The sequence below is a fragment of the Notamacropus eugenii genome, chromosome 3, assembly GCF_028372415.1.
Source record: "Notamacropus eugenii isolate mMacEug1 chromosome 3, mMacEug1.pri_v2, whole genome shotgun sequence".
NCBI lineage: Eukaryota > Metazoa > Chordata > Mammalia > Diprotodontia > Macropodidae > Notamacropus > Notamacropus eugenii.
Window position 1 is genome coordinate 63373376 of NC_092874.1, and position 25372 is coordinate 63398747.

The 25372-nt window shown below is 38.5% G+C and overlaps 1 protein-coding gene across 1 annotated transcript in view; it reads right to left on the reverse strand.

Annotated features, from left to right (window-relative positions):
- Positions 1-8264: 8264 nt before the first annotated feature.
- The window catches only part of PIP4K2A (phosphatidylinositol-5-phosphate 4-kinase type 2 alpha), a 205659-nt gene continuing 188551 nt past the window's right edge, over positions 8265-25372 (reverse strand). Inside the window, exons 8-10 of the mRNA XM_072651701.1 lie at positions 15221-15464; positions 13373-13476; positions 8265-10533 (exon numbers count right to left, since the gene is read on the reverse strand). Of these exons, the coding sequence (XP_072507802.1) occupies positions 10453-10533; positions 13373-13476; positions 15221-15464 (429 nt within the window). The 3' untranslated portion in view covers positions 8265-10452. The remainder of the gene's footprint in view (positions 10534-13372; positions 13477-15220; positions 15465-25372) is intronic.

The window sequence follows — 25372 nt, forward strand, 5'->3', positions numbered from 1 at the left end:
AAGGGACACTTTTAAAGGTTATTTTTATAGGGGCATTTTTTTGATGTCTACCTTTCCTTGTACATAAGTATTTTATAATGTCAAGTTGTCAATGCTCAGGCTATAGGAAGATTTGAAGACAGTCATTAATATGCAGAAGATCTAATTTTCAGATCTTGCCCCAGGTGCATGGGTGACTTGTTTGGGCTCAGTAACCAGATTCCTATGTAATAGCACAGAGAAAGTTCCTCAAAGAGGTGCTGAAGGACCAACATTCATTGTTATACTTTGGAAATTTGATTTTTTTTTCCTTTTGGTCCAACTAGGTAAAAAGTCATTGGGAATGGACAAAGGTAGAAATAATGCCAATTCTTTAACATTTTGGTTACACTATAATTTTGTCTTCTGATACCTCTGACAGGAAAGAGAAGGAAGGACTCCAGTTCCACAAAAAAACAGGGAAAGAACCTTAGGGAAAGAGAATGTTTAGTATAGGAAAATTCAGCAATCAATTATTGAATTCATCAAATCTGTTGTTGATCTCCCTTCATTTTTGAAGAGGGTGGTGTTTTGACTCACATGCGAATTGGATTTAAGTGAGGCAGAGTTGCACAAAGTCCTCAGCCTCACTTTTCCAGTCATCAAAGTCCAGTATCAAGACAAAAGTCAAGATGATTGGCAATGGCCCGGGATTCAGTGGATGACTTCGGCATCCTCAATGTTTGACCAAGGTCTAAGTGTTCCACAAAGCCTGCTCTGGCCTCCTTTATGGCTGTTAGAACAAATGGTTCCCATCTGCCCATTCTGCCTGGGGAAATCTTCACATGCTTGGGGTAGACATTCCCCTAACTCACCGATGGGGTTAAGGTCTATTGGTAATCATCAGCCAGTTTAGCCTGGTTGCCCAAATGGTTTTACTGGGATGTGGCTGCTGTACATGCTATAGCTTCTTGTAGCCACAGATCAGAAGTGGGTGAACCAGGTGGACACCAAAGGTGGATGAGCATACCTGTAAAGGGTAAGTAAAGGCTGACCCTCACACCAGAGGTGCTAGTCCTCCTGAACACCCCATACACCTACATCAAGAAAAAAAAATCTAATGATAGGCTGAAAGGGAACAAACCCTCTCATTTTCTAGAAGACAAAACAGGCTCAGAAGGTAAAAGGATCTGCCCAGTCAGGAAGGTTCTGAGCCTGAATTCAGACTCTGGGCCTCAGGCTATTGATGCGTTTTACTATTGTTAATCAAGGCTGCTACTCTCTACACACAGAACTTGTTGGTTTGTCACGTGTATCACTCAGTTTTGATTAAAAATAAGATGATCGTGGAGGTTTGTGGGACCAAAGGTGGTTGAAAGTCACAAAATCTCCACTACATCCTACAAGAAGCCCTTGGGCCTCAATGATCACTGTACAGACAGAAAAAAACAGGATGGTAAAGGAATGTCAAAGACCTCAAGTGGGAGAAGCATGGTCAATACATTTCCAGAATGCTTCAAGGTTTATGAGCCAGAATCTGTGACTTCAAATCAGATCTCTGTTGCTTACTACCTGTGAGATGTTGGGTAAATCACCTAACCTCTCCTGGTCTCAGTTTCCTCATCTATAAAATGAGGGAATTGGTTCTGATGGTCTCTAAAATGCCTTCCACCTATAGATTTATGATGTTAGGCTTCTATGGATGCCATAAGACACAAAGAGACCTAAATCACAACGTTCAAACAAAATTCCTGAATGCCAAGCTGTGTATAAGAGAATCACAAGTAACGTGCTGCCATCTCTCTCCTCCAAACAGGGAACTGAGAGTTTTGGACAATCGGTGTCCTATGTTTACAAAGAAACATAGAGTAGGAAGAATTAAGGCTCTTCATATAGAGCTTTCAAGCTTGAATACATTATCTAGTCTTTTTTTTTTAATTACTAGAAATTTAAATCAATTATTTAGCTAAGTAGAACATGAACTTTGATAGGTTCTGTTTTTTTCCAGTCCTGAAGCCTTTTGTTGTTCAGTCATGTCCAACTTTTTGTGACCCTATTTCCTTCTCCATTTCATTTTACAGATGAGAAAACTGTGGCAAACAGGTTTTAGTGACTTGCCCAGGGTCACATGACTAATAAGTGTCCAAGGTCAAATTTGAATTCAGGTCTTTCTGACTCCAGGGCTGGGGCTCTATCCACTGGACTACCTAGCTGCCCTGAATATTCATAATACCATAAAGCCTACATTATCTTTTTTTTTTTTTTGAGTCTTAAACAACACTTTGAAGTAGGCAGTTACAGATATTATCAGCTTTATTTTAGGGATAAAGTGATATGTATCGTTACAAGAGAGATCTGAATCCGAGTCTTTCTGCCTCAAAGCCCAGTATTTAATCTATTGTGACATGTTCCCTCTGTCTTTGACACATTAGTAACTTCCATTAGAGTTACTTACTTAGTCCAGCCTAGGACTTCAGGATTCGCCAAGTGGTTTTACATAGAAATGCTTAGGTTTGTTTGTATCAGTTTCTTATCCTACAATTTTACTGCTTATTAATTATTCCAATTGTTTTTGTTGTGTTCATCCTTTGTTGCTAAAGAAGACCATGGCATCGGAGAAATGATGACATGACTTGCACTTGACTTTGTTTTGAGTGAGAGAGGGCTGTGCAGGTAACCAGCCTCACTTCTATCTGGATCCAGTGACCAGAAATTCATTAGGATGACTGGAGATGGCCCAGGATGCAATGGGAGACCTCTGCCTTTTTTGCCTCAGTTACTCTCTTAGAGTGAGATGACACCCATTCAGTGAATAGGTCTCTTTAAGAAGTAATCAGGGAAGGGCCCCTTAAATGAGCAAAAGAAAAAAAATAAGTAAATCAAGCTGGGAGGGAATTATTTCAATTAATTTTTCAGTTGACTTCCTGGAATTCTTTAAGTATATCATCAAATCATCTGGAAAACATGATAATTTTGTTTCTTCTTTACCTATGCTTATTTCTTCATTTTTTTCTTATCTTATGGCTGTGGCCAACATTTCTAGTACTACATGAAATAGAAATGGAGACAATGGATATCCTTGCTTTCTTCTTGACTGTTTCAAAGAAAACTTTCTAGGCAGCAAGTAGAGCCATTTCAGGCAAGTGGAGCCATTACAGGGTTAAACTTGAGTTATTTTGCAACATCACTAAAAAGGACTACTTAAAAAAAAACAAACCGTGGTAACAGTTGCCTTAAGTCTTCTTGGTCATTGGTCACTGTCTTGCAATAGTGCAAGAAAAAGAAATTAGTAAATGTTCCAAAGAGAAACTCTCCCTAGGAAGACTCTATTAGACCAAACCTGATGGGAGAGAAGATGGAAACAAGAGATTCATGGGAAAGTTTTAATAGATTTGTAATGAGGAGTTGGTGTAATTAATCCTTTAAAACAAAATCAAATGTATTTACCTCAAAAAATACTTTCATAGAATTTATGTATTTATCATGGAAACAGGATAAATTTAAGAAATATTGGGAAAGACTATTGATTCCCACGAATAACATGTACTGGAAAATGTCCTTGACTTGGAGTTAGAAGGCCTGGGTTCAAATCATGCCTTGTCCATTTTATTAACTGTCCAGCTTCCTGATCCATAAGGTGAGGGTAATGATAATTGTATTTCCTTCCTTATATAGTTGTTGGACTGAGATAATATGCATGAGAGTACTAGTAGTGCTATGTAAATATATGTTATTATTATTGAGTAAAGCCTTCAAACAATTAGCCAATGAGTCCATAAGTATTTAGGGAGCCTGCACTATTCCAGGAGCACATTGGGTACTTAGGACGGTACTACAGAAAGGATTACAGCAGTGTCCCTTCCCACTAGGAGCTAGCAACTACTTAAGAAAAAGAGATTGAATAATCTAATTGAACACATAGGTAATACCATCAGAATAAAAACCCAAGGCTAAAGATGGCAGTCTATATAGATAATTAAGAGGAAAATAAATATAGATCTGGTAGGATGAGGCTTGTAGGGAAAATAAAAGACAGCCACACACGTGTACAGCGTGAGCGGGTGTGTGTGTATAATCTTATGTAGAGATATGTAAAATTTGCCCAGGCCAAAAAAAAATCAGTGAAAAAGGACTAACATTCATGATAAGATGAAAAAGCTTGTTCAACCAAAAAAAAAAAAGATTAATGCATGCAAAATGAAAGTGAATTAATAATAATTTGAATATAGCAAAGCTAGAGTGCCACTGTTTTTTTCTCCTTTGGGAACAGTATTTTCAGGATCATAAGACCTTGAAATGATGCTGTCCCTTTTGAGGGTCTAAAAGGGTTACCTCAGTTGATCTTGATCACATTTTGCTCTAAGCAAGAGTGAAGAAAATACAAGGTGGGCCTTATAATGTCAGGGTTGGAGCAGGGGTCCCCAGCTCCATTCCACGAGTGGGAATAATTAGAAGGCAATGAACAGTACAGAGAAGTATTAATTACCAAAGTGAATAATTGCTAACAGAATACTTGAAAATATTAATCTATTAATTAATCTGTGTGCCTGGACATTCTGCATCTTTGGGTACCAAGGCAATTAGCTAATCCATTTTTTTTTTTGCAATCATTAATTACTTCTGAAAAGTCAGAGGATTAAAGAAGCTCCAGAGAGATGATACAGGTTTTCTTTCCCCAAAAGGAGCAAATGAATTTATGGTAATTTTTCAAGAAGGGGAGAAGCCTCTTTGAGACTGCACTGGCCAAAGACTTTGCTAGGAAAATATATAAAGAGAATAGAATTCTATTTGGCTCTTTGCAGGTGGTCAAATGACCGAAAATAATTTCTTTCCAAAAGATATTAATATTGTCCTCTCCTTGGAAAAGTTGTACATCTATTCCCACAAGGGTACATATATACACAGAAATGTGTGTGTATACTGAAAATAGGTATATGCATATTTCTCCTTTGTGTTTATGCATACACATGTAATATGCATAAATATATATGTATCTGCATATATACATCTATATTTATCAAGGGAGGGGGAAGAGAGGTAGAGAGACAGAGACAGAGAGAGCCTGCATCCTTTTTAATTACAAATAGAGACTTTTGACTTCATTGGCATAGGGAGTTCTCAAAGAGGAGAATTTCCCAATATCAGTGCAGTTCTGCACCTTCTCCGTAACTAAGAATCTGTCCTAAGAAGTTAAGCAACTTGTCTAGGGTCACACAGAGGAATCTCTGTGTATCAGAGGAAATCTTGAATGCTGGTTTTCCTGATTCCGATGCCAACTCACTATCCACTATACCACAATGCCTCCTCTGTGCAGTGCTGACACAAAACCTTTGCAAATTAGGAAGATGTGGGTTCAAGTGTGTCTCCGATACATCCTAGCTGTGTGATGCTGGGTAAGTTACTTAATCTTGCAATGATCTAGGCAACTTTCCAAGACTGTGAAGTGAAAATACATACATATACATTACATTTTATATATTTGTCATATTACAATGAAAGGATAGGTTTAATATATATTGTGCGTATATGTGTACATGTACATCTAGGATTCTGCACAGACACTCACTACCTTTTTTCTCCTACAAATATTTTCACCAATCACTCAAGGTTAACTTCTACACCACTTGTCTTCCAGTCCTGGGATTCTACAACCAGGGACCTGCTGTAAGACCATCTCATTTTGTAAGATTCCTCTGCTAGCCTGAGTTCCAGTCATATTCATGAATTCCACACTCCCCCCCACACCGGCCTTCCCCCTTTTTGACTTCCCCTTTTTTGACTAGCAGTGGCTCTAAATCTCCTAGCACCCTCCCTTCTGTCTCTAGAGATGCTAATCATAAAGTGATAGGAGGTGGGTCTTGAGTTGAAAATTAGAGTTCACAAGAAAAAAATCATGAGTATTTTGTCACAAACGGCTCTTTTACCTGAAACCCCATATTTTTTAATTGTGTATATACATACACATGTATTTCTGACACACACATTAGCTGTGTCTTAGATTTTAAAAATCCATTTCATTTACACCTACGGGATTTATCTGCCTAAGTGCACTATAGCTATGTTTACTTTGAGATAACCTAACTCATTCTCACCATTGATATTCAAACACATTGAATTCAAGTGTTTAAAAGTGTGTGAGGGGAAGAGGGAAACTACAACGCTTTTTCACCTTCCCCTCAGAGTTTTTACTAAATTATAAACAAAGAAGGTCAGTGAGTCCTTTAGGGTGCATTCACTTAAGCGTTTTCAGGTCAAATGGGTATTCATCCCATTCTTCAAGGGCTCTAGAAAAGCAGCTTCTACCATCTCCCTAGGTAATTCATTAATTGCTCTTCCTTCCTTTCCCATCATTCTCAGTTGGTGTTCTCGACCACTTTACAATACGATGTAATGTCATTTAAAAAAACATCAGTTCTGAGTATTGGGAAAGTGGCTGGAGGAGGGAGAGCACATTGGGCAGATGGATTTTATCCTGCAGATCAATCTAATCGAAGGGAATGACAGATCTTAGAAGATTTCAGCTCCAATCACATTTTCTGCTAAAACTAAGGAAAACAGAGCTAATCATCAGTCCTCATATTTTATATTTACTTGTTTACATACTTGTTTTCTCTATTATATATTGCTTTATTATCTATAATCAGCAGCTAGAGTTCTCTCTCAACCACCCTGTATTCATTTTGTCTATATTTTGAATACAGAATGGAAGGTCCTTGAGGGCAGGGACTATCTCACTTTCGCCTTCATATCCTTAGTCCAAAGTACCTGGAATTTAACAGACATTTAATAAATGTTTGTTGTTTGAGTAATGATTTTCTAAAGTGTTCATCTTGTCTGTGTATCCCCAATGCCCAACACAGTGCCAAGCTTGGCAAATGCTTGAATTAAATTAAGTATGGCAGCTTCTACCACTAAATGGTTTGCTGAACCAAGCCTTTATGCTCTGTTCAAGGCGGAAGAGAGGAGGGAGTGCTACCTACGAAAAATGGAATTGCCATCTTGAGAGCTTTGAAGAAAAAGACTCCTGAACTGCTCCCCATGTAATGGCTTCTAGATGGTCACACTTTTACCAACAAGAAGTCAACGTAAATGAAAGGAAATGTATGGAAGGAATGCCTACTCAAAAGAGATCTCTGGAAAAAATAATTTTGTTCTATGTCCCTTTTCTGCCTCTTTTTCTTGTTTTCCACTATTATTTACTGTCTTCTCAATTATCAGCAACTAGTCCCCTTCCTTACCAAAATATCACCTCTATCTTCTCCCCTGAAAATATAAGAATATTTTGACTTTTGTCATTATCCTTCATGCCTGCTACATACTGGGAACTTAATAAATGCCAGTCAATTAAGTGAAGAACTGTATCTCCATATTAGTGTTTAAGACATCTGATTCCTACTAGTGTTTTAACAAATGTTTAATTGTTGCTGCTACTTTACTTTTTTGTCTGGATCTATGATTTCATCTGTGAGGGAACTCCTGGGGCAAGGGTTAATTTCCTCTCACCATCATTAACTGCTTAGAAAGTTGCCTGGGACACTGACAGTGACTTGCTCAGGGTCACACATTCAATCTGAGTAAAAGGCGGGAATCATGCTCATCTTCCTGCTTTGACTCTACCCACTAATTCACACTATTCCTCTTCTGGCTACATTTGAGGTCTGAAAATATTCAGAAACACTGCCTTGATTCTGGGACCACTGTGAATGCAAATCAGAACAGTGTAAAATCGATGAGGGCAAAGTAGATATTTAGATCCAAATGTACTAGAAAGAAAACTGCAACCGGACCTGTAATCATTTGCTATCCTGTGTAATACTCTACAATTTTACATTCTTTCTTATGACTAGGATTCCTATCTCTAGAAATTTTCAGAATACTGTACCACAGAAAGGAAAAGTCTTTTTTTTCTATAGGAATTATCAGTGAACTACATTGCTGGAACATGGAAATTATAGAAATTCTTATTTCTTTCCCTTGCTATACATGAATATCAATGGGTTTCCCTTTTGCTTTGCTCATCTTTCGTTAAGTTAACTTTGTTGTGGGAGTTTCAGTCACTTACAAATATTTCTCCACCGAAAACCCATTTTTCAGCACAGGTTAAACAAAATGTTCCAGGAAAAGAAAATGCTCGATTTCATTTGATTTTGCTTCTTCAGTGTTTAAGGCTTATTTATTTATGGAGCTTCACACAACCACAGATGCTGAGTGGGAAGGGTCCCCAAAGGTTTCCAGTCCAACCACATTTGCAAATTCATCTGCAGAGGAGAGAAGCCCAGTTGGAACAGAGGGGGCAGAGGCTTTACTTTGGGAGTCATCAAAGTGCTTTATTATATAAAGCCTTGCTCATGTCTGAAGTGGAGTTTTAGCACTAGAAGATACAATGTGCACTTCCTTCCCCTGTCCAAATAAACAGTTTATTGACAGCAATGAAGGACAAAGACTGTTATAGACCAAAAAAAAGCATTTTTGTAAATTTCTAAAAAGCATAAACATATTGGCCACAACGAAGAAAAGCTATTCAAATGATATCCAGGTACCACATCTAAACTTCAGGGTTTCTCTCTTTGTAGTCTCCTACAAACCACAACAGGCTAAAAAAAATGAAACGGGTATGATGCGAGATTAAGAATCTAATCACAGTATCCATTCATTTAAATACATAAAATACAGATTTGTACAATTATATTACAGTGGTGTTAACTTCCTTCATCAAGGGTAACGAAACTATGTAAAAATCAGTACACAGCAATGGGGATGATGCAGCCTTTGGCTCTTGAAGATACTGTGATTTCTGCCTGTATGGTGTTTCTCTGAAGTAACCCCTACACACACCATGCCCAGTTGCGGTCTGAACAGCGCTGATGTTAACGGGCTGTCACACTGGGGTTTATTTTCGCTCTAAGTAATCATGGGAGAGTGTGATTTTTTTCCCTCCTGCAAATGCCTGAAAAAAAATCATCTCATGACTTAAACAAAGAGTTTTAAAGGCACAGCTTCAACACAGTGTATGAGTTAATTACATACTCTAAGCAAACCTAATTCTTTTCGGCTTGGCGCCTTTCAGGGGATGCAGGGAAGCTGGTAGAAACATGATCAATGTTGAACATTTTTTAACATGATTAAATGCAATCAGCACAGTTTTAGGCAATGAACTTGTACAACTAGATCTGGGATAAACATTTGAGAAAAAAACTCATTCAGTTGATAAAAGAACATTTGGAGAGGAAACAAAAACAGAATGGCCTTTTTTAGTTTATTGTAAAAGACTTATCTACCGTGGACTCGGAAGAAGTAAAGAAGTATCCATTCTGGTACATTGCGGCATGATACGCCTCAAGAAATGCAAACATTGTTTCATCTATGCTGCAAAGTAACTTTACATGTAAACTTCAAAAAATCACATACTGTACATAAAATTTTAGATTCAAAAGTATCCCTGTTTTCCTAATAATGTAAACAGTAAAATCGAAGGTTTCCGTGAAAGGGATAATTTATAACAAAATACCGCTGCTTAAACAGTGGTCAAAAAGAGAAGCATTTTAAAATTTCAGATTTCTTTTCCTTCTGTAGCAGAATTGAGATTTCTATCACTTTGCTCATCCCCTCAAGGTGGAAGATGATACTATTGCCCAAAACTATGCAGTCCCCCCCCCCCAAGCTATTTTTTTCCATGTAGCATTAATTCCTATGTTGCAATAGAGGAGTGTAACAATGGACAAGCTCCAGGCAATAAAAGAGAATAAGCATTTTTTTCCTTGACATAATTTACTGAGGTGAAAATGTAACTGACAGAGCCACTACAACATCAGCCTCCTGTTAGAAGACAGAAAGTAACTCCTTGATGCTGGAAGTTCTGACATGATGTGCTGGAGGCAAAAACAGTGCAAAGGCAAAGACGGGGGATGCTAAGCCACCGTCTGGTACCAAGGGGTTAATGTTACAGTTATTAAGGAGTGCGCCAGCGTGCGGAATAGAAGTGTAACATTTGCGGTATGTTTGTTTTTTAAATTGTCATCATCATCATTATTATTATGAATACTGTCTCATGTCTTTCAACTCAAAAAATAAACTGATCCACAGTTTACATGGCTGGTATGACATGCATCTGATTCTCCCCTTCCCACCCCAACTTGTTCATTCATTCACTCACTCCACCACAGCTAGCTGTATCAGAGAGGTGCTACTGCGACCTACTCTGAGTAAAGCTAATCTATTTTAATTAATTAATTATATTTTAATTTTTTTTAATGCACACACACACACACACAAAAAAAGTCAGAAGTAGCTAGAGCTATGCTGGGAAATATCAGGTAGCTGTTAGAGCAAATTGCCCCCTAGTCTACCATCTTGGCCTGAGGAGGTAAACGTGAGGAGGCTTGCTTTTCTGCAAGAAAAGCATGTCACTGAGTTCCATTTCCTTTTCTGTTTTCTTTAACTGAAGCCAGCTCTGCTGTGTTCCCTGTCTGTCCATCCTCTGGGCAATATGGGAGGTTACGTCAAAATGTGGCCGATAAAGTCCAAGAAGCGCTTTGAATACTGTTCAGGGTTCACGGTTGAGATCTCTGCACCAGCCTGTGCCAATTTAAAAGAAAAAAAAATAAGGATGGGGAAATGGATATCGCTACGATTCTTTTAATTTCTAAACCCAACCTACACCATGCAATGGCTACTTCCAACTGTAATCACACCTCCTCAATTGCTGTAGCTATTTCAAGTCCTCCACTTTACTGTCCCACTTATTAATATGTTAGCAGGACTGTTCGAATAATCAAAGTCTTTCTAGTGATGATGGAAAACAATGGACAGTAATGCGATTTTTGGTAACTTGGGAGAAAGAAATCAGCTACATTTGGATTAAATCTAAGTGTAGTGTGTTGAGAAGAATGGACACTGCCAAACATCTGGCAGAATAACACTTCGGCCAGATGATTGCATAAGGACTGCCTTAATTGTCCATGGCCCTCTTAGCATATGAGTGGCTTAAGTGGCTGAGTCCTCTACAATAGGGACAGACAATAGACGCAGCAGTGGATTCAAAGACCAGCTGGCCTAATGAAGCCAGTTAGAACACATTCTGGGGTAGCTCCAGATCAGTTTCTCTCTTTCGAGCTTTTCTTCCTCAGATTTCTCATAGCATTTTCCCAGACTCTTCTTTAGCCTCTTACCCCTCTCTCTCCGTGTGTCTTTCTGTATCTCTCTCTCTCTGTCTCTAATTTCCTTGAAAGAAGGGTCTGGGTTGTTGCCCAGAGCAGTGATTTGCTAAAAAGTAGATGCTTCATATGGCTTTGTAGAAATGAACTCCTAACTATCATGTTTGCTCCTTCTCGCTCTGGGCTAACCCCATCAGAACCAGAGGGGACTGGATTTCCTCAGCAGCAGGTCATGGGGGAGGAGAGGGGATGCATTCGCCAGTGCCCTTCTCAAGCTGTGCCGAGAGCCAGGGGATCAGATGGGGGTCTCTATTTTTAGGTCTATAGTGCTGCTAATCAGTTGTCAAAGAACTACTGGCGAGCTCATTAATTTCCTATCTGTAAAGGATAACTCCTGGCTTTGAGTGAGTCACCAAATGATATTTTTAGTCACCTATATTGACTGAGTAACCTGTTATTTCTCATATCTGGCTTAATATGCTATGCTTTTTCTCAGAAGTTCAAGGATTAAGACAAAGGGTAGAAGTTCCCAGTAGAGCCCCAAACCAGTGGTGCCATTAAATTCAATGTTTTGCAAAATGCAAGGATTTTTAGGCTACGTTATATAACATAATATTATATTACGTGGTGGCAGAGTGGAAAGGGCACTGGATTTCAAGTTAAAGGATCTGGTTTCAAAGCCTTGCTCTGGTGGTCACTATCTGTGTGATTTCAAGAAGTCACTCAACTTTTCTGGGTCTCAGTTTCCCCCACTGTCTAGATCAAGGGTTTGGATGACAGGGTCTCTGGGGTCCCTTCCACCTTTAGTTAGATGATTTTATGACCTAGGCTTGAATTCTCTTTCTGCCACATGTTCTCTCTGTGACAATGGGTGAATAATAGTCTCTTGGGTCCTCAGTTTCCCAATATGTATAATGAAGGGCTTGGATTGGATGATATGTAGGGCTCCTTCTAGTTCTAAATTTATGATCCTCTGATAAAGCTGAACGGGTGGTTGGCTGGGGAGAAAAAAATAGAATATGTGTCATAAGAACTCTATTGGAAACTGGAAGTGATGAATGGGGTTTAGAATGCATTTGCTATTAAAAATTTACAACAGTCCTCTGTGCTCATGTGGAATTTCAAATGCATTTCTTTGGGGTAGGTGATTTCCTGGTCAGCTCCTTCCCTACATAATGGACACACAATAAATATTTGTTGAATGAACAGATGGATGGATGGATGAATGAATGAATGAATGAAAGAATTTCTTTGGTGAAAAGAATACTGACTTAGGATAAATCTGTTTTGGGAATGCCAGTCTGTTCTCTCAGGGAAGGAAATGGGATCTTTAACATTTGATGGTTCTGGTTAATCTGGCTGTATCCTCATACTCTACTGAGAAAACACCTACTTTTATAGCTCAGGGGTTCTTAACTTTTTGTGTGTTGTGGACTGCTTTGGCAGGTTGGTGAAACCTGTGATCCCTTTCTCAGAATCATGTTTTTAAATGAATAAAATAAAATACATAGGACTGCAAAGGAAACAAATTATATCAAAATACAGTTCTCCAAATTAAAAACAACAACAACCAACAAACCAAGTTTACAGACTCCAGGTAAAACACTCCTGCTCTTTGTGGGTATTGCTACACTTAAGTTCATCTACATGGGTTGGGCTGTGTGACTTTTTAGTTCACCCACAGTGCCAAAAAGGGGGTTCTGTAATGCAAGCATCATTCAATAACTGTCAAATTATGAAGAGGAATTTCATCACACAGTGACCTATTGGCCTAGCACTTTAAAAAGCTTCATCACAATGAAATTCCCTGAAAAGTAAGAAAAACACTACCACACATGTTAGCACAGTCTTGGCCAAGGAATACCGTAATTAAGAATGCAACAGCACCTTAATTCTGAACAATTAATAATAGAATTCTTAACACATTCTTAGCATTTTTCATTTTTAAAGCATTTCTCCAATAGGAGTTAATGAATTCATATAATGTCCTAGTAATACATATACCTATTAATAGACCCAGTCTACAGATTGAACAGTTTAAGGCAGGGAGTTTAAGTGACTTACCAAAAGGGGATATTAGAAAAAGGTACTTGTTGGTTCATAATAGGGTGCTCAGAATGTAAGCTCTTACTGGCAATCAACATCACTACACTGCTTTACATCTCCATAAAAGGAAGACTACCTGGAGGAGATCACTTTTTGTCAAGGTATAAGCAATTCCACAAGATCAGAAGAGATGACAAAGAAAAAAAGAGACTTACGCCATGTTTAACAGTTTTTGCAGCGTGGGCAGCTTTCTTTTTTGCATCATAATGAGTAAGAATGTCAATAATAGCCATAAAATAGACCTCTTTCCTAGGTGCATCTGAAGAAGAATGACAAAATGGTACCAAGAATTATTATCACATGAGCTTTAAGCAATAGCCCTTCCATAGTGCAGAGCAGTTAATGAAAAGTAGAGCTTCTCACAAAAGAGTGGATGTTTTTAGGGGGAAAAATTGCAGAAAAAAAGAGACTGGTTGAGAGGGACAGAGAGTAAAGTGACATATAAAACATCTTAATGGAATAGAAACATTGGAAGGGGTCAGAAAACAGAGGTTTAGCTTTAAAAAAAAAAAAGTTTAAACTACCACTATAAATATGTGTGTACATTTTTAATTTCCAATAACATACATGTATGCACATACATATAGATGTATGTGTGCTTATATAAATGTGTACATGTACACACACGGGTACATTTATATCCTAATAAGAAGTCCAAATTCATGCCCAATACTATTCTAAATATATTACATCAGTGATGAAAAATTTAAATTCTCTTAAGTAAATGTTAAGTAATTATGCTTTTTGGAATCTGCATATCAAGAGATTCATTCTGATTTATCAACAACCTCAAAGAAATAACATTATAAAAGAATAGACAAGGGAACCAACCTAGATGATGCCTATTTTCAATTCATAGTCTCAAATGAAATTGTTTCACTAATGAAGAAAAGGAGTATTTGGCCACATGCAGTTTTCTGTTACTAAAGCAACTTGACAAACAGAATCAAAACAAAGCCAACTTGCTTTGATATGTCCATTCAGAAGTGATTTTTACAACAATCTGAGGCAAAAGAAGAGATTTTACTTTTGCTGGACTTTGGAAAATACTTCTGACTTGTTTCACATAATTTAAGTGAAGCTAAAATGATAATTTTTCAAAAACCAATGAATCAAGCTAGACCATGATTTTGTATTTTATCTGAAAGATTCCTAAAACAGACCACACTAAGCCAACATTGTAATGACCGAGAACGTATTAAGGACAAGAGTCCCACAGGATGGGAAGGAACGGAGTGCAATCTGCATTGTGGGAGAGAAAAACCCACACTCAATGAGAATACAGATACATTTGTGTAATGTTAGATATACTACCTCTGAGAGAGTAAATAGAATCATTTTAGTATCTGTTGGCAAACTTATCAAACTTTTGAGACTGGGAAGCAAGGAAGACCATAGTCAGCTGGAAAAGCTGGGATTAGCCAAGATCAAATTCACCAATATGCTGGATTCATTAACACTATCCTAAAGAAAAGTGCATTGGGATTCTATTAAAAAAAAAATCACCTAAAATATAGACATTTGCTACAATAGTCTTTCAAACCTTTCAATACTCATATGAAGGAAAGAGAATCTGCTACTAAGTTATACATAACAGCCTTGGGTCTTCCAAGGAGATTTTTAGTAAAAGTTCTCATCAGAACTGACTGCATCCTTAGTATCTCTGGGATAAGGTGGGAAGTAGAAAAGTTATAAAGTCATCATGAAGCATCTTTGAATCCCATGGTATTGGCAGCATAAATCAGCCCATTAAACAAGCTGTGGTGTCATTCTATTCCCAGGCTTCATGATAGCCAAAAAATTCAACCTGTTAAATTAAAAAACCTGGAATTGCAGGCACTTTCAACATTCCCTTGTCCTGGAATCAACTTGTTCAAACCTCTGAAGAATATGATAAAGTGTGTAATTCATATTTATTTAGTCAATTTCAAGATTTTTTAAAAATTACCTGTAAGAATCACATTTCACATGCAAAATAAATTTATTTTTTGAATTCAGCTTACTTTCATGACATTTTATTCCATAGACATCAATGTTTGGATCAAACTCCCCAGGAGCCAAGGGCGGTGAGCTGTTGAGTGTATTTCCTGGACTGTCTGGAGGGGTTCCAATAGGGTGCGTCCCATCACTTTCCCCTTCCTCTTCACCATCATTTTCCTCACACTCTACCTCTTCCTGTTCTGCCCTCTCAACATCATGGATTCCAACCAGCAAGCTGTAGTCCATGAGTTTGAGCTGGGCAAGAAACTAAAAGGAGTGAAAGGCAATGTTAATCCACTGTGAGTTACCCAAGTGTGAAGAAAAAGGCTTTTAAAAACTTAAAAAATCAAGATTGAAAACAAAACAAAACCCAATAGCTGAGGAAAAACACTTTAAAGAGGGTGGGAGTAGGTGAGAATACAGTGGTTCCTGAGGCAAGACGAGCGTTTCCCTAGAAGGCGGTGAGTAGCCTCTGAGCAGGTTTTGATTTATGAGAGCCCTTAGCTTCTGAGGTTGTCTCACTGGCCAAGAATGTGGCCTCACGCTTCTGGCTGGCTCAGAGCTGGTGTTTTTTCCTCCAAAATGCAAACCTGGGCACTGCAATGTATATATTTGCCACATCTAGTCTGGATTACAATGAAGCCCAGTAGGCCACGATGGCACAGAAGAAACATTAAGAGATGGCTTCTCTCCCCCTGCCACCATGAGATTTCTTCCCCCTCCTTCTTACTGAAGAATTACTAACGGCCACTGAACTTGGACCTCCCAAGAAGCTTGGGCCAGGAGTCTCTTGATATGGTTTGCACCATTTACACTTGAAACTACTTTTAATCTCAATCACAAACCCCAGTGAGGGCAGATCCTTATGTCGCTGGTTAAGGTCCTCCCTCCTAGCCCCTGCAAATAAGTAAAAGCCCAAGTGTCCCAAATTATAGTGCAAACATGTGGTTTTAAGCAGTTATTCTGATGGTTTCCCTTCAGATTTGAAAGTGGTTTGCTTTCTCTGAGGACTTCAGCTCTACAATATCCTTTCCTTCCCTCCCAGTCCACTCCCCATCCAGTAATCTGAGAAAGGCCAAATGTGGTGAATGGAGGGAAATGGAAGTCACTTTGGGGAAAGATCTGAGTCCTTGCTATTTAATTCATCTGAATTTGCTGGAACTACATTACTTGTTCTGGTAGATGTACTTGACCTTAAGCATAGGTTTATAATTCTAAAAAATAACACTGAACAAAAAAAGGTACAGCTGCCTACCTGCTGGTTGAAGGTGAACATCTAGGCTACATCACTCAAGCTTCTGCTCTATCCTCTGGGGGCTGGCTGCTTACAGGTTCCAACTCAGCTTCTGACCATTATGCACATGGCCCTACACAGGACTTGACCCAGACTGTGAAGAACTGACTGTTCACCCCATTAGGCTGACACACAATAGCTGACTTTCCTCAGGTTTCTACTGTTAGGAGTTGAAAAATAAAATTGGCTTTCTTAGTAAAGGTACAGGGCTGAGCTTTCAAGAGTTGGGACTCTGGGAGAAAGCTAAGAGGAGACAAAGAATAAACACTTTCATTTATTGGGTATTTTTATTTTTGGCAATTCCCTTAATACTGAAGAAGCTCAGCCTTGGAATTGAAAGCAAGATCCATCTTATACTCTAAAGATAATAAAAGCTAATAATAAGAGTTAACATTTATTTAGTGCTGTAAAATTTGCAAAGGGCTTCCATGTGTTATCTCATTTGATCCTCAAAACAACTCTGTGAGGTAGGTGCTATTATTATCCTCATTTTACAAAGAAGGACACAGAGGTTGAGAGAGGGTAAGGCAGGATTTGCCCTCTTCTTTCCGACTCCAAGTGAGATGCTCTTACCCACTCCCACCTAAACTAGTAGCCTAACCTAAGAAGGTTAAGAAGGGAACTCTTAAGGCCGTATGTCTTCTCATCTTCTTTCCTCATCCTTAGAAGAAAGAATTGATCCCACAAATTGTTCTTAAAAAGCCTTTCCTGTTCTCTCTTCTCTTAATTTTTATTTTAGTTTCTATTAATACTTTTGCCCCTCAACCATGAAATCCCACATTATCATTCTAAATGCTTTCGGGAGGAGGGAGATAAATAGAGTATATAGATTTTATAAAAGTGATTAATTGAAACCAAGTGGAAGTCTATTTTTCAACAGATAAAAGCATTTATACATTACCAAGAATGGAGGCTATTTAACATGATGAAACAGATAAAGTATATTCAGCAAAGACCCACACAAATTTGTCAGTTTTCTTTCCCTTAAGAATAGATGAAGTTGGCTTCACTTCCCTTCATCTTTTCCAGGCTACCACATTTGCAGATCGGGGAGCTACGGGGTACAGTAGATAGAGTGCTGGCCTCAGACACTTACTAGCTGTGTGAGGTGACCCTGGGCAAATCAGTTAATCCCGTTTGCCTCAGTTTCCACTCCTGTAAAATGAACTGGAGAAGAAAATGGCAAACCAGTAGTATCTCTGCCATGAAAACCCCAAATGGATGCATGAAGAGTTGGACATGTCTGAAAATGACTGAACAACAACGTTAACAGAATTATAAGAAGTACCATGTTCGGTTCTATACCTGTGCTCTAATGATCTCCTTTTCCCTTACCCAATATTTTTATTGGTTAACTTTTTTAAATTCATAAAATCATAGATTTGGGATCTTAGAGATCACCCAGTATAATCCTCTCATTTTATGGATGAAGATCCTGAGGTTAAGTGATGCGTCCAAGGTCTCAGTGATAACAAGTAGTGAAGCTGGAATCTGAACCCAGTTCATCTGATTTACTCTTCAATGAAACAGGGGGTGGCAGTAGGAAAGGGAGAGAATAGGCCCTTATATAGCACCTTTTATGTGTCAGGTAGCTAGTGGTGCCATAGTGCACAGAGTGCTAGGAAGAGTCAGGAAGACCCTAGTTCAAATCCAGGCTCAGCCATTTACTAGCTTGTTTGCCTTAATCCACTGGAAAAGGAAACGGCACATCACTCCAGCATTGGTATGCTATGGTCTATGCGGTCAGGAAGAGTCAGACACAGCTGAACAACACCATTCCAGGGACCATGCTAAGCACTCTACAACGGTTATCTCATTTCATCCTCACAACTACCCTGGGAGGTAGGTGCTACTATGATACCCATTTTACAGTTGAGGAAACTGAGGCAGACAGAACTTAAGTGACTCGCCCAGGGTCATACAGCTGGGAAGTTATCTCAGGTCGTATATGAATTCATATCTTCCTGACTTCAGGACCAGTGCTCTATCCACTTTGCTACAAAATCTAAAGAGCATGACCCGCTGTGGGATCAATTTAGGAATACATATATTTGTGTTGTACTGTGCTGGACTTGGAGTCAGGTAAACCTGATGCTCACTAGCGGTGAGACCCTGGGAAAGTCAATCTTTCTACATGGCTTAAACCAGAGATGTCCTGAATTCAGGGAAGTGCAGCACAACCAGATTAGAATGTAATTGGGAAATATTTAACATAAAGAAAACACAACATGTGGCTTTTCTAAGTCAATATGTGGCCCATGGAGATCCTCGTGTGTGATGTGGTGGCTCCCATTTCTATTGCGATTTGACACCACTGTCTTCAGACAGCTTCCCCGGAGTTAAAGAACTTATTCTTGACCCCACTGATGAAATCAGAGGTCCTTCATGTGCCCTCTGCACATATCTCTGCCGACTGCCTCGTCCAAGATGGAGCAGGCACAGCGACCCAGCCTGATGAAAAATCTAGGTTTGGGTCTAAACAAAGCTAACATATCCCCCTGAAAAGCAGAAAATTAATTATCATCATAATCCTCGTCATCACTGCCATTTACTAAGTACTTGAAGGTTAACAAAGTGCTTTACAGATATTATCTCATTCAATGATTACAACAACTCATGTGAAGTAGATCATGCCAGCACTATAATTAACTATACTGACGGAGGCATAATGTCCATAATGATGGGGAGGTGATAGAGTCTTTGTACTGTGCCACGTTCCTACCACCTCTGGGGAGGCCATTCTAGAAAGGCAAAATCTTGAGCAAGTCTAGGGGAAGGCCAGATGGAGAGGGCACCTGAAAGGATGCTATGTAAGCACTGGTTGAAAGAATCATTCACTGAGGACATAATTGCTGCCTTTAGGTATATGAAGGGCTGTCATGTGGAAAAGTGACTACACTTGTTTTGCTTGTGGGGATTACACTTGTTTAGTCAGAGGGCAGAACTAAGTGTAAATGGACACAAGGAGCACTTAATAACCATTTATTGAAGCTACAGATTTCAGATCAATATAATTTTTTATCAACAAAAATGGGGTGGATGAATCTGGCAGGTATGAGCTCTCCAATACCAGAGATCTTCAAATGATGACTGCAGGATGGCTGGTTGGGGATGTAGAGGTGGATCCTCTCATAGAGGGGATTCTTGGTTAGGCATGAGTTGGGCTAAACCTCTGAGACCCCTTCCAACCCTGGGATGCCTTGATTTTATAATGTGATGAGGAAACAGGCTCAGGGAGGTTTGCCCAAGACTGTATTGCTCATCAGCAGTAGATGAGGCATTCCATGTCAAAACACAGGGTTCTTAACCTGGGATCTGTAGACTTAACTTTTTAAGAAATGTTTTGATATCTTATTTCAAAGTAACTGGTTTCTTTGGTAATGCTATGTACTGTGCTTTATGCACTTAAAAATATTCTGAGGAGTCTACAAGTTTTACCAAACTAGCCAAGGTGTACAACGCCCCCCCCCCTCCCCCCCAAACTTCAAAGAGGTTAAGAACCTTTGCTCTACAGTAAAGGCAAAATGATGTGGTAGAGAGAACACTGGGTTTGAAAACAGAGTCCAAATTGATCCAAATTCTGGCTCTGTTAATTACTAAATTACTTGTATAACACTGGACAAATAATTTGACCTCCATGGGCCTCTTACAACGAGAACTGGACAAGCTGGATTCTAGCATTAAATCAAGGAACCTCTTTCATCTTGCTATGAACCATGAAGTCTATACAATGCTAAACAGTGCCAACTACTCAGAAACAGAGGACACAACTCTGCCTTCAAAGAGTTGCCTTAAAAGGAAAGGGGGGCATTTTAGAATCCACTCTGTAAATAAGACAACAGTTGCCCGTAATAATAGCACCTGCCTTGCAGGATGGTTGTGAGGATTAACTGAGATAATATATGGGAGACGCTTTGTCAACCAGAGAGTTCCAGGTAGCTGTTGTTGTAATTATTAGTCATCCATGGCCCACTTTGCCTGTAGCCCCTTTCAGGGCAGTATGTCTGAGAGTGGGCTCACACACCAACAGGGCCTTGTGGTGTCACTCTGTGGTGCTAAGAACAGAAAAATCTGTAACTTGACTTTAGAACAGTGTGATTGGAAATTGCATTCCTGGCTTTCAGGCTGGTGCTTAGACCACTGCTGGACAGCCTCTTTCAGTAACAAATATGACCTAATTAATAAAAGTGTAGTTACTTCCTAGGCACACCCACTAACCACTAAAGGAATGAAAAACACTTTTAGCAGAGTAGAAAAAGCAATGGATTTCGTGTTAGAAGACCTGGATTAAACCACACCATAATCACTTACTATTTGTGTAACTCTGGGCAAGTCATTAATCTCTCTTGGCCTTAGTTTCCTTACTTGTGAAATGAAGGCGTTAAACTGGATGACATTATCATTATCAGCCCTTTGAAGTCCCTTCTAACTCTCTATGGGACCCTATGATCCACCTCTCCTATCAGTCGGATAGGTGGAAAATTCAGTATTTCCTTGTTCTCAAGTGGGTAAAACATTTTTTCCAATATGGTCATAAGGAAAACAGCAATAAAACATACAAGTGTAAACATGCGAGCTCTTTTTTACCCATCATTTGGACAGAAATGATAACAACAACTCCCATTTATATAAAGGTCCCTTTAAGGTTCTGAGAAGTGCTTTCCTTCAAATAATCACTTAACCTACCTGGGACTCAGTTTCCTCATCTGTAAAATGAGAGGTTTGGTCTAGATGGCTGCTAGGTTTCCTTCCAGCTAGTCCCTATGACCCTCTAATTCAGGGGTATTTAATCTTTTGGTGTGGCATAGTCCCCTTTGGAAATAGCTATGAGCCTATGAAAAAGTGACGGAGGTAGTGAGACTGAGAAATTAAGACTTGTTCAGGGCCACAAAGTCAAGAAGTGTCTGAAGCAGGAAGGGGTTCCAGGTCTCCTCACTCCAAAGGAGGCTCTATGTGACAACAAACATCTGCATTTAAAACGTTAAACTGAAGGTATAGGAAGCAGCACATAGCCAAGGGGGTTGGCTAGATAGCTCTTTTCCTGTCAACTTAAAAAAAAAAACAACAAAATCCCTTCTGGATCTCATTAAAATGAATACGCTGTTAGTAAATTGAAGATTTCAGTTATAACTTTGGTATCCCCAAACCACAGCACATTGAAAGCTTGAGCTTGGGAGGAGCCATGGAAGAAAGGCAGGACAAAGACAGCTTACAAGGGCCGCGATGCTGCCCATGGAGGTTTACTTCTAGTCAGGAGTGTCTATTGATTTCTGTTTTTCAGCTGACCCCTTGAAGCAATGGGCTTGACTTTATGGACTCTTTTTGTTTGTTTTTAAAGATACAAGAGTTGGGGGTTGCAGTTTTCTTTCAGAATTTCCTAGTTTTTCTTTCCCCTTCTTTGACTTCTAAATAATTATTTGTCAAGTCTTTCCTTCTTACTACCCGGCCTAGTCCTGGGGTATTTAACTTTTTTGGTATGCTGTGGACCCCTTTTGGAATCTGGTGAAGGTTATGCACTGCGCAGAATAATGTTCTCAAAATGCATAAAATAAAATACATAGGATTACAAAGGAAACCATTTTTATTGAAACATGCTTATTAAAATAAGAAAAAAGTTTATGGACCCCCTACTCCAATTCCTTTTAACCCCAAATCTCCTAGAAGGCCCAGTCCTAAAGATCACAGTTGAATCCCAGCAGGGCTCATTTAAGGAGATTGGGCAGAGCAGCACAAGGCAGGAGAGCAGCTGAAAGATGACCTTTTAGAAGAGACTTAATTTGAAAGTTTATGGGATTTAAAATGTTTCTTTGTATTGCCTTCATGGAAGCACATCTGAGGTATGAAATGAAAACGGCAATCAACCTGATTGATATTTGCTAAAAATTAAAATAACCATCCTTTAGAAATTTACCTGAAAAAATAGAGATTTGACTGTGACCTCCAGCTCCCAGACCCTCCAGTCCCTGAGCCTTTTCTACACCAGACCATGCACTCCAGTTTTCACTGTGCATGTTGTCCTTTTATACTACAGGCTGTTTTTTTTTTTTAAATTTAATGCCTAGGCTTTCTTTGTTTTTTAATGACTGTCTATACATTTAGCACAGAACCTTGTATATAACAGATATTTAATACATATCTAACACATGTTAGTAGAATTTATTTGTTCTTAAAATGGAGTAAAAGTTATCACTGAAGTAATTTCAAATATTATTACTTTTTACATTACTGTTATATTTTTTTCTAGAGCAGGAGTTCTTATCCTTTTCTTTATCATCCTTTGGAAACAGTCTGGTGAAGCCTATGGATTCCTCACAAAAATGCTTTTAATCAAATTAAAAAAAATACAGAGATTACAAAGGAAAACAAATTTTAGTGAAATAATGTATGTATGTATGTGTGCGTATTTTAAAGTTCATGGCCCCTAGTGTAAGAACTTCTCCTTCTTACATGAACCTTAAATTTTAACCTCTCATTAACAGGATTAAACACCAGACTCTTTTGCTGTAAATGTCCGCATACAAATTTAACGTTTCTTCCCTATGAATTTCAAAACCCAGTAGATGCTTTGTCACTTTAGGATGTTTTTGACGTAACTCTTTATAAACCTGGCCTCCATTTTTAACAATGATACGGAAGTCATATTTTGTATTAAAAAATACCCAACTCTAACAACCGAATACAGAGCTAAATACTGCGCAAAGTATCAAAAGATATTATGAAATTAAACTACAAATTTATTCTAACAGAGGGGCTGGACAGCATGAGAGAATAGGCACTGGTATTGCCACAAGTCCTGGGTTTAAACCCTTATTTTGATATTTGCTAGCCCAGAGACCTTGGGTAAGTCCTTTTCTCTCTAAGCTTCAGTTTCCTTAATCTGTAAAATGGGGATAATATCTACACTCATTTACCTTATGGTAAATACCTTATGGGATTTTTGTTAGGATCAAAAGAAAAGATGGACACAAAGTACTTTGTAAACCATAAAATTCTTTGTAAATACAAGAGCATTATTATTATTATTACCATTTTTTTAATTGTTGTTAGTCTATTAAGGGAAAAAAGGAAACAATTTCATTTGGCAAGAAACTTATATGGGAGATCCAAAAGTTTGCCATAAACTCAGCCAAAAAAAGAAAAAGATCATTTTATCGTCAAAGTTCTTAGTTCTCTGCCAATCACAGGAAAATAATGAGATAATGTGTGTGAATTTTTTTTATAAACAAACAGCATATGAATAATAGCTTATTTTAAGGTTTTCAAAGTACTTTACATAGCCTCATTTGATCCTCACAACAATTTTGTGAGGTAGATGGTGGATTATTAATTGAATTTTACAGAGGAAGAAACTGAGGCCAAGAGAGGTTATGCCCATTTCTTGGTTCTAAGATCATTCAGCATTTTGTCTAACATGCCTTTCTGCCTCTCTCAGGGAAAGTTGATCATTATCATAGCAGAAGATATATATTTGAAAATGACATATAATTAGATAGAAACAATTGATATGATAAGCCATTGAAAACACGAAGAAGATTGATTTTCCCTAATGATAAGATGAGAAAACATAGAGCATTCAATTTTTTTTTAAGTAAACACATTTGCCCTTCACCAATAACTGACAATTAAGTTTTCAACAGCAAGGTTGCCCAGTGGAGAGAGAGAGAGCACTGGATCTGGAGACAGGAAGATTTGAGTTCTAATTCTGCCTCAGTCACTTAGGTCTGTGATCCTGAATTGGTAGTTACTTCCTCTCTGTTTGCCTCTGTTTCCTTCTCTGGGTTTAAAAGAATCTGGTTTTATTATTTCTTGGTTTGTTTGCTTGGAGGAAGTATGTGTATATGTATATACATAGACGTATGTATGTCAACGTATGTGTACATATATAGAGATATCTGTCTATCTATCTATATCTCTTAAGAAATGGAATGCAAGCTACCAATTAGACCTTCAAAAGCAGAGCTTAAATTAGACTTACCTACCTCTAAATACAACTATGCTTTCTGGTATAAGAAAGATTATTTCAAAACCAAAGATTATTCCAAAAAGTTGTTTAATAGAATATGTAAACCCAGCTGAGGACAACTTGGCATAATGATTGTCTCAACTGGAACTCTCTGAATTATCCTGGAACACATCAAAATAGAAGAAAATCCATGCTCTGAACAATGTCCCAATTTAGTTCTTAAATATTTTGCACATATTTTCTCAAAAGGGAGTAGAAAAGAGAAGTTACAATATCCCCGCCCCCCCCCCACAACAAGTAAACAAACCCTTTTCAGTTTCCTTGAAAAGAAGGAAGGTTTTGAAAGAAGATTCTTCAAGCATGTATTAACTGTCAGATGTAGTAGGGACAGCTTGGGAGTGGGGCTAAAGAAGGGAAAGGGCAGAAAAGAAAAAAAACTCCAAACCAAAAAACTAACCCCAACTCTCTTTGGAAAGAGATTTCTGCCTTAACACTTGGACATTTTCTCTCTCAGTCTGGCAGTCTGAAGGTTTGCCATATCTATTCCATACTCAAATAAAAGCAGACAAATAAAAAATGACCCCATTTTGATATGCTGTCCCTTCCTGGCCTCCCTTTTCCCTGGTTTCCAAAATGTCCTTTGTTTTCCTCTGCAGATTTCTCTCAGGCAGCCCACATGGACTCGAATGAAAAATATACTTGAGGCTTGCTTGCCTGGACTATTTAGGGAACTGAGTATATTGGAATTAAGGGAACAGAAGTATACACTGAGGTCACTTAAATGCCAAATTTTACAACACTTGGCTGAGCAAACAAAACAAAACAAAGGCAGAATTGATTCGAAGAAGTAGCTAATCATTTCTTTTTGAAACAATTGTTTTGACTGAAATCAATCAATTTCCCTTCCTCAACCGTACA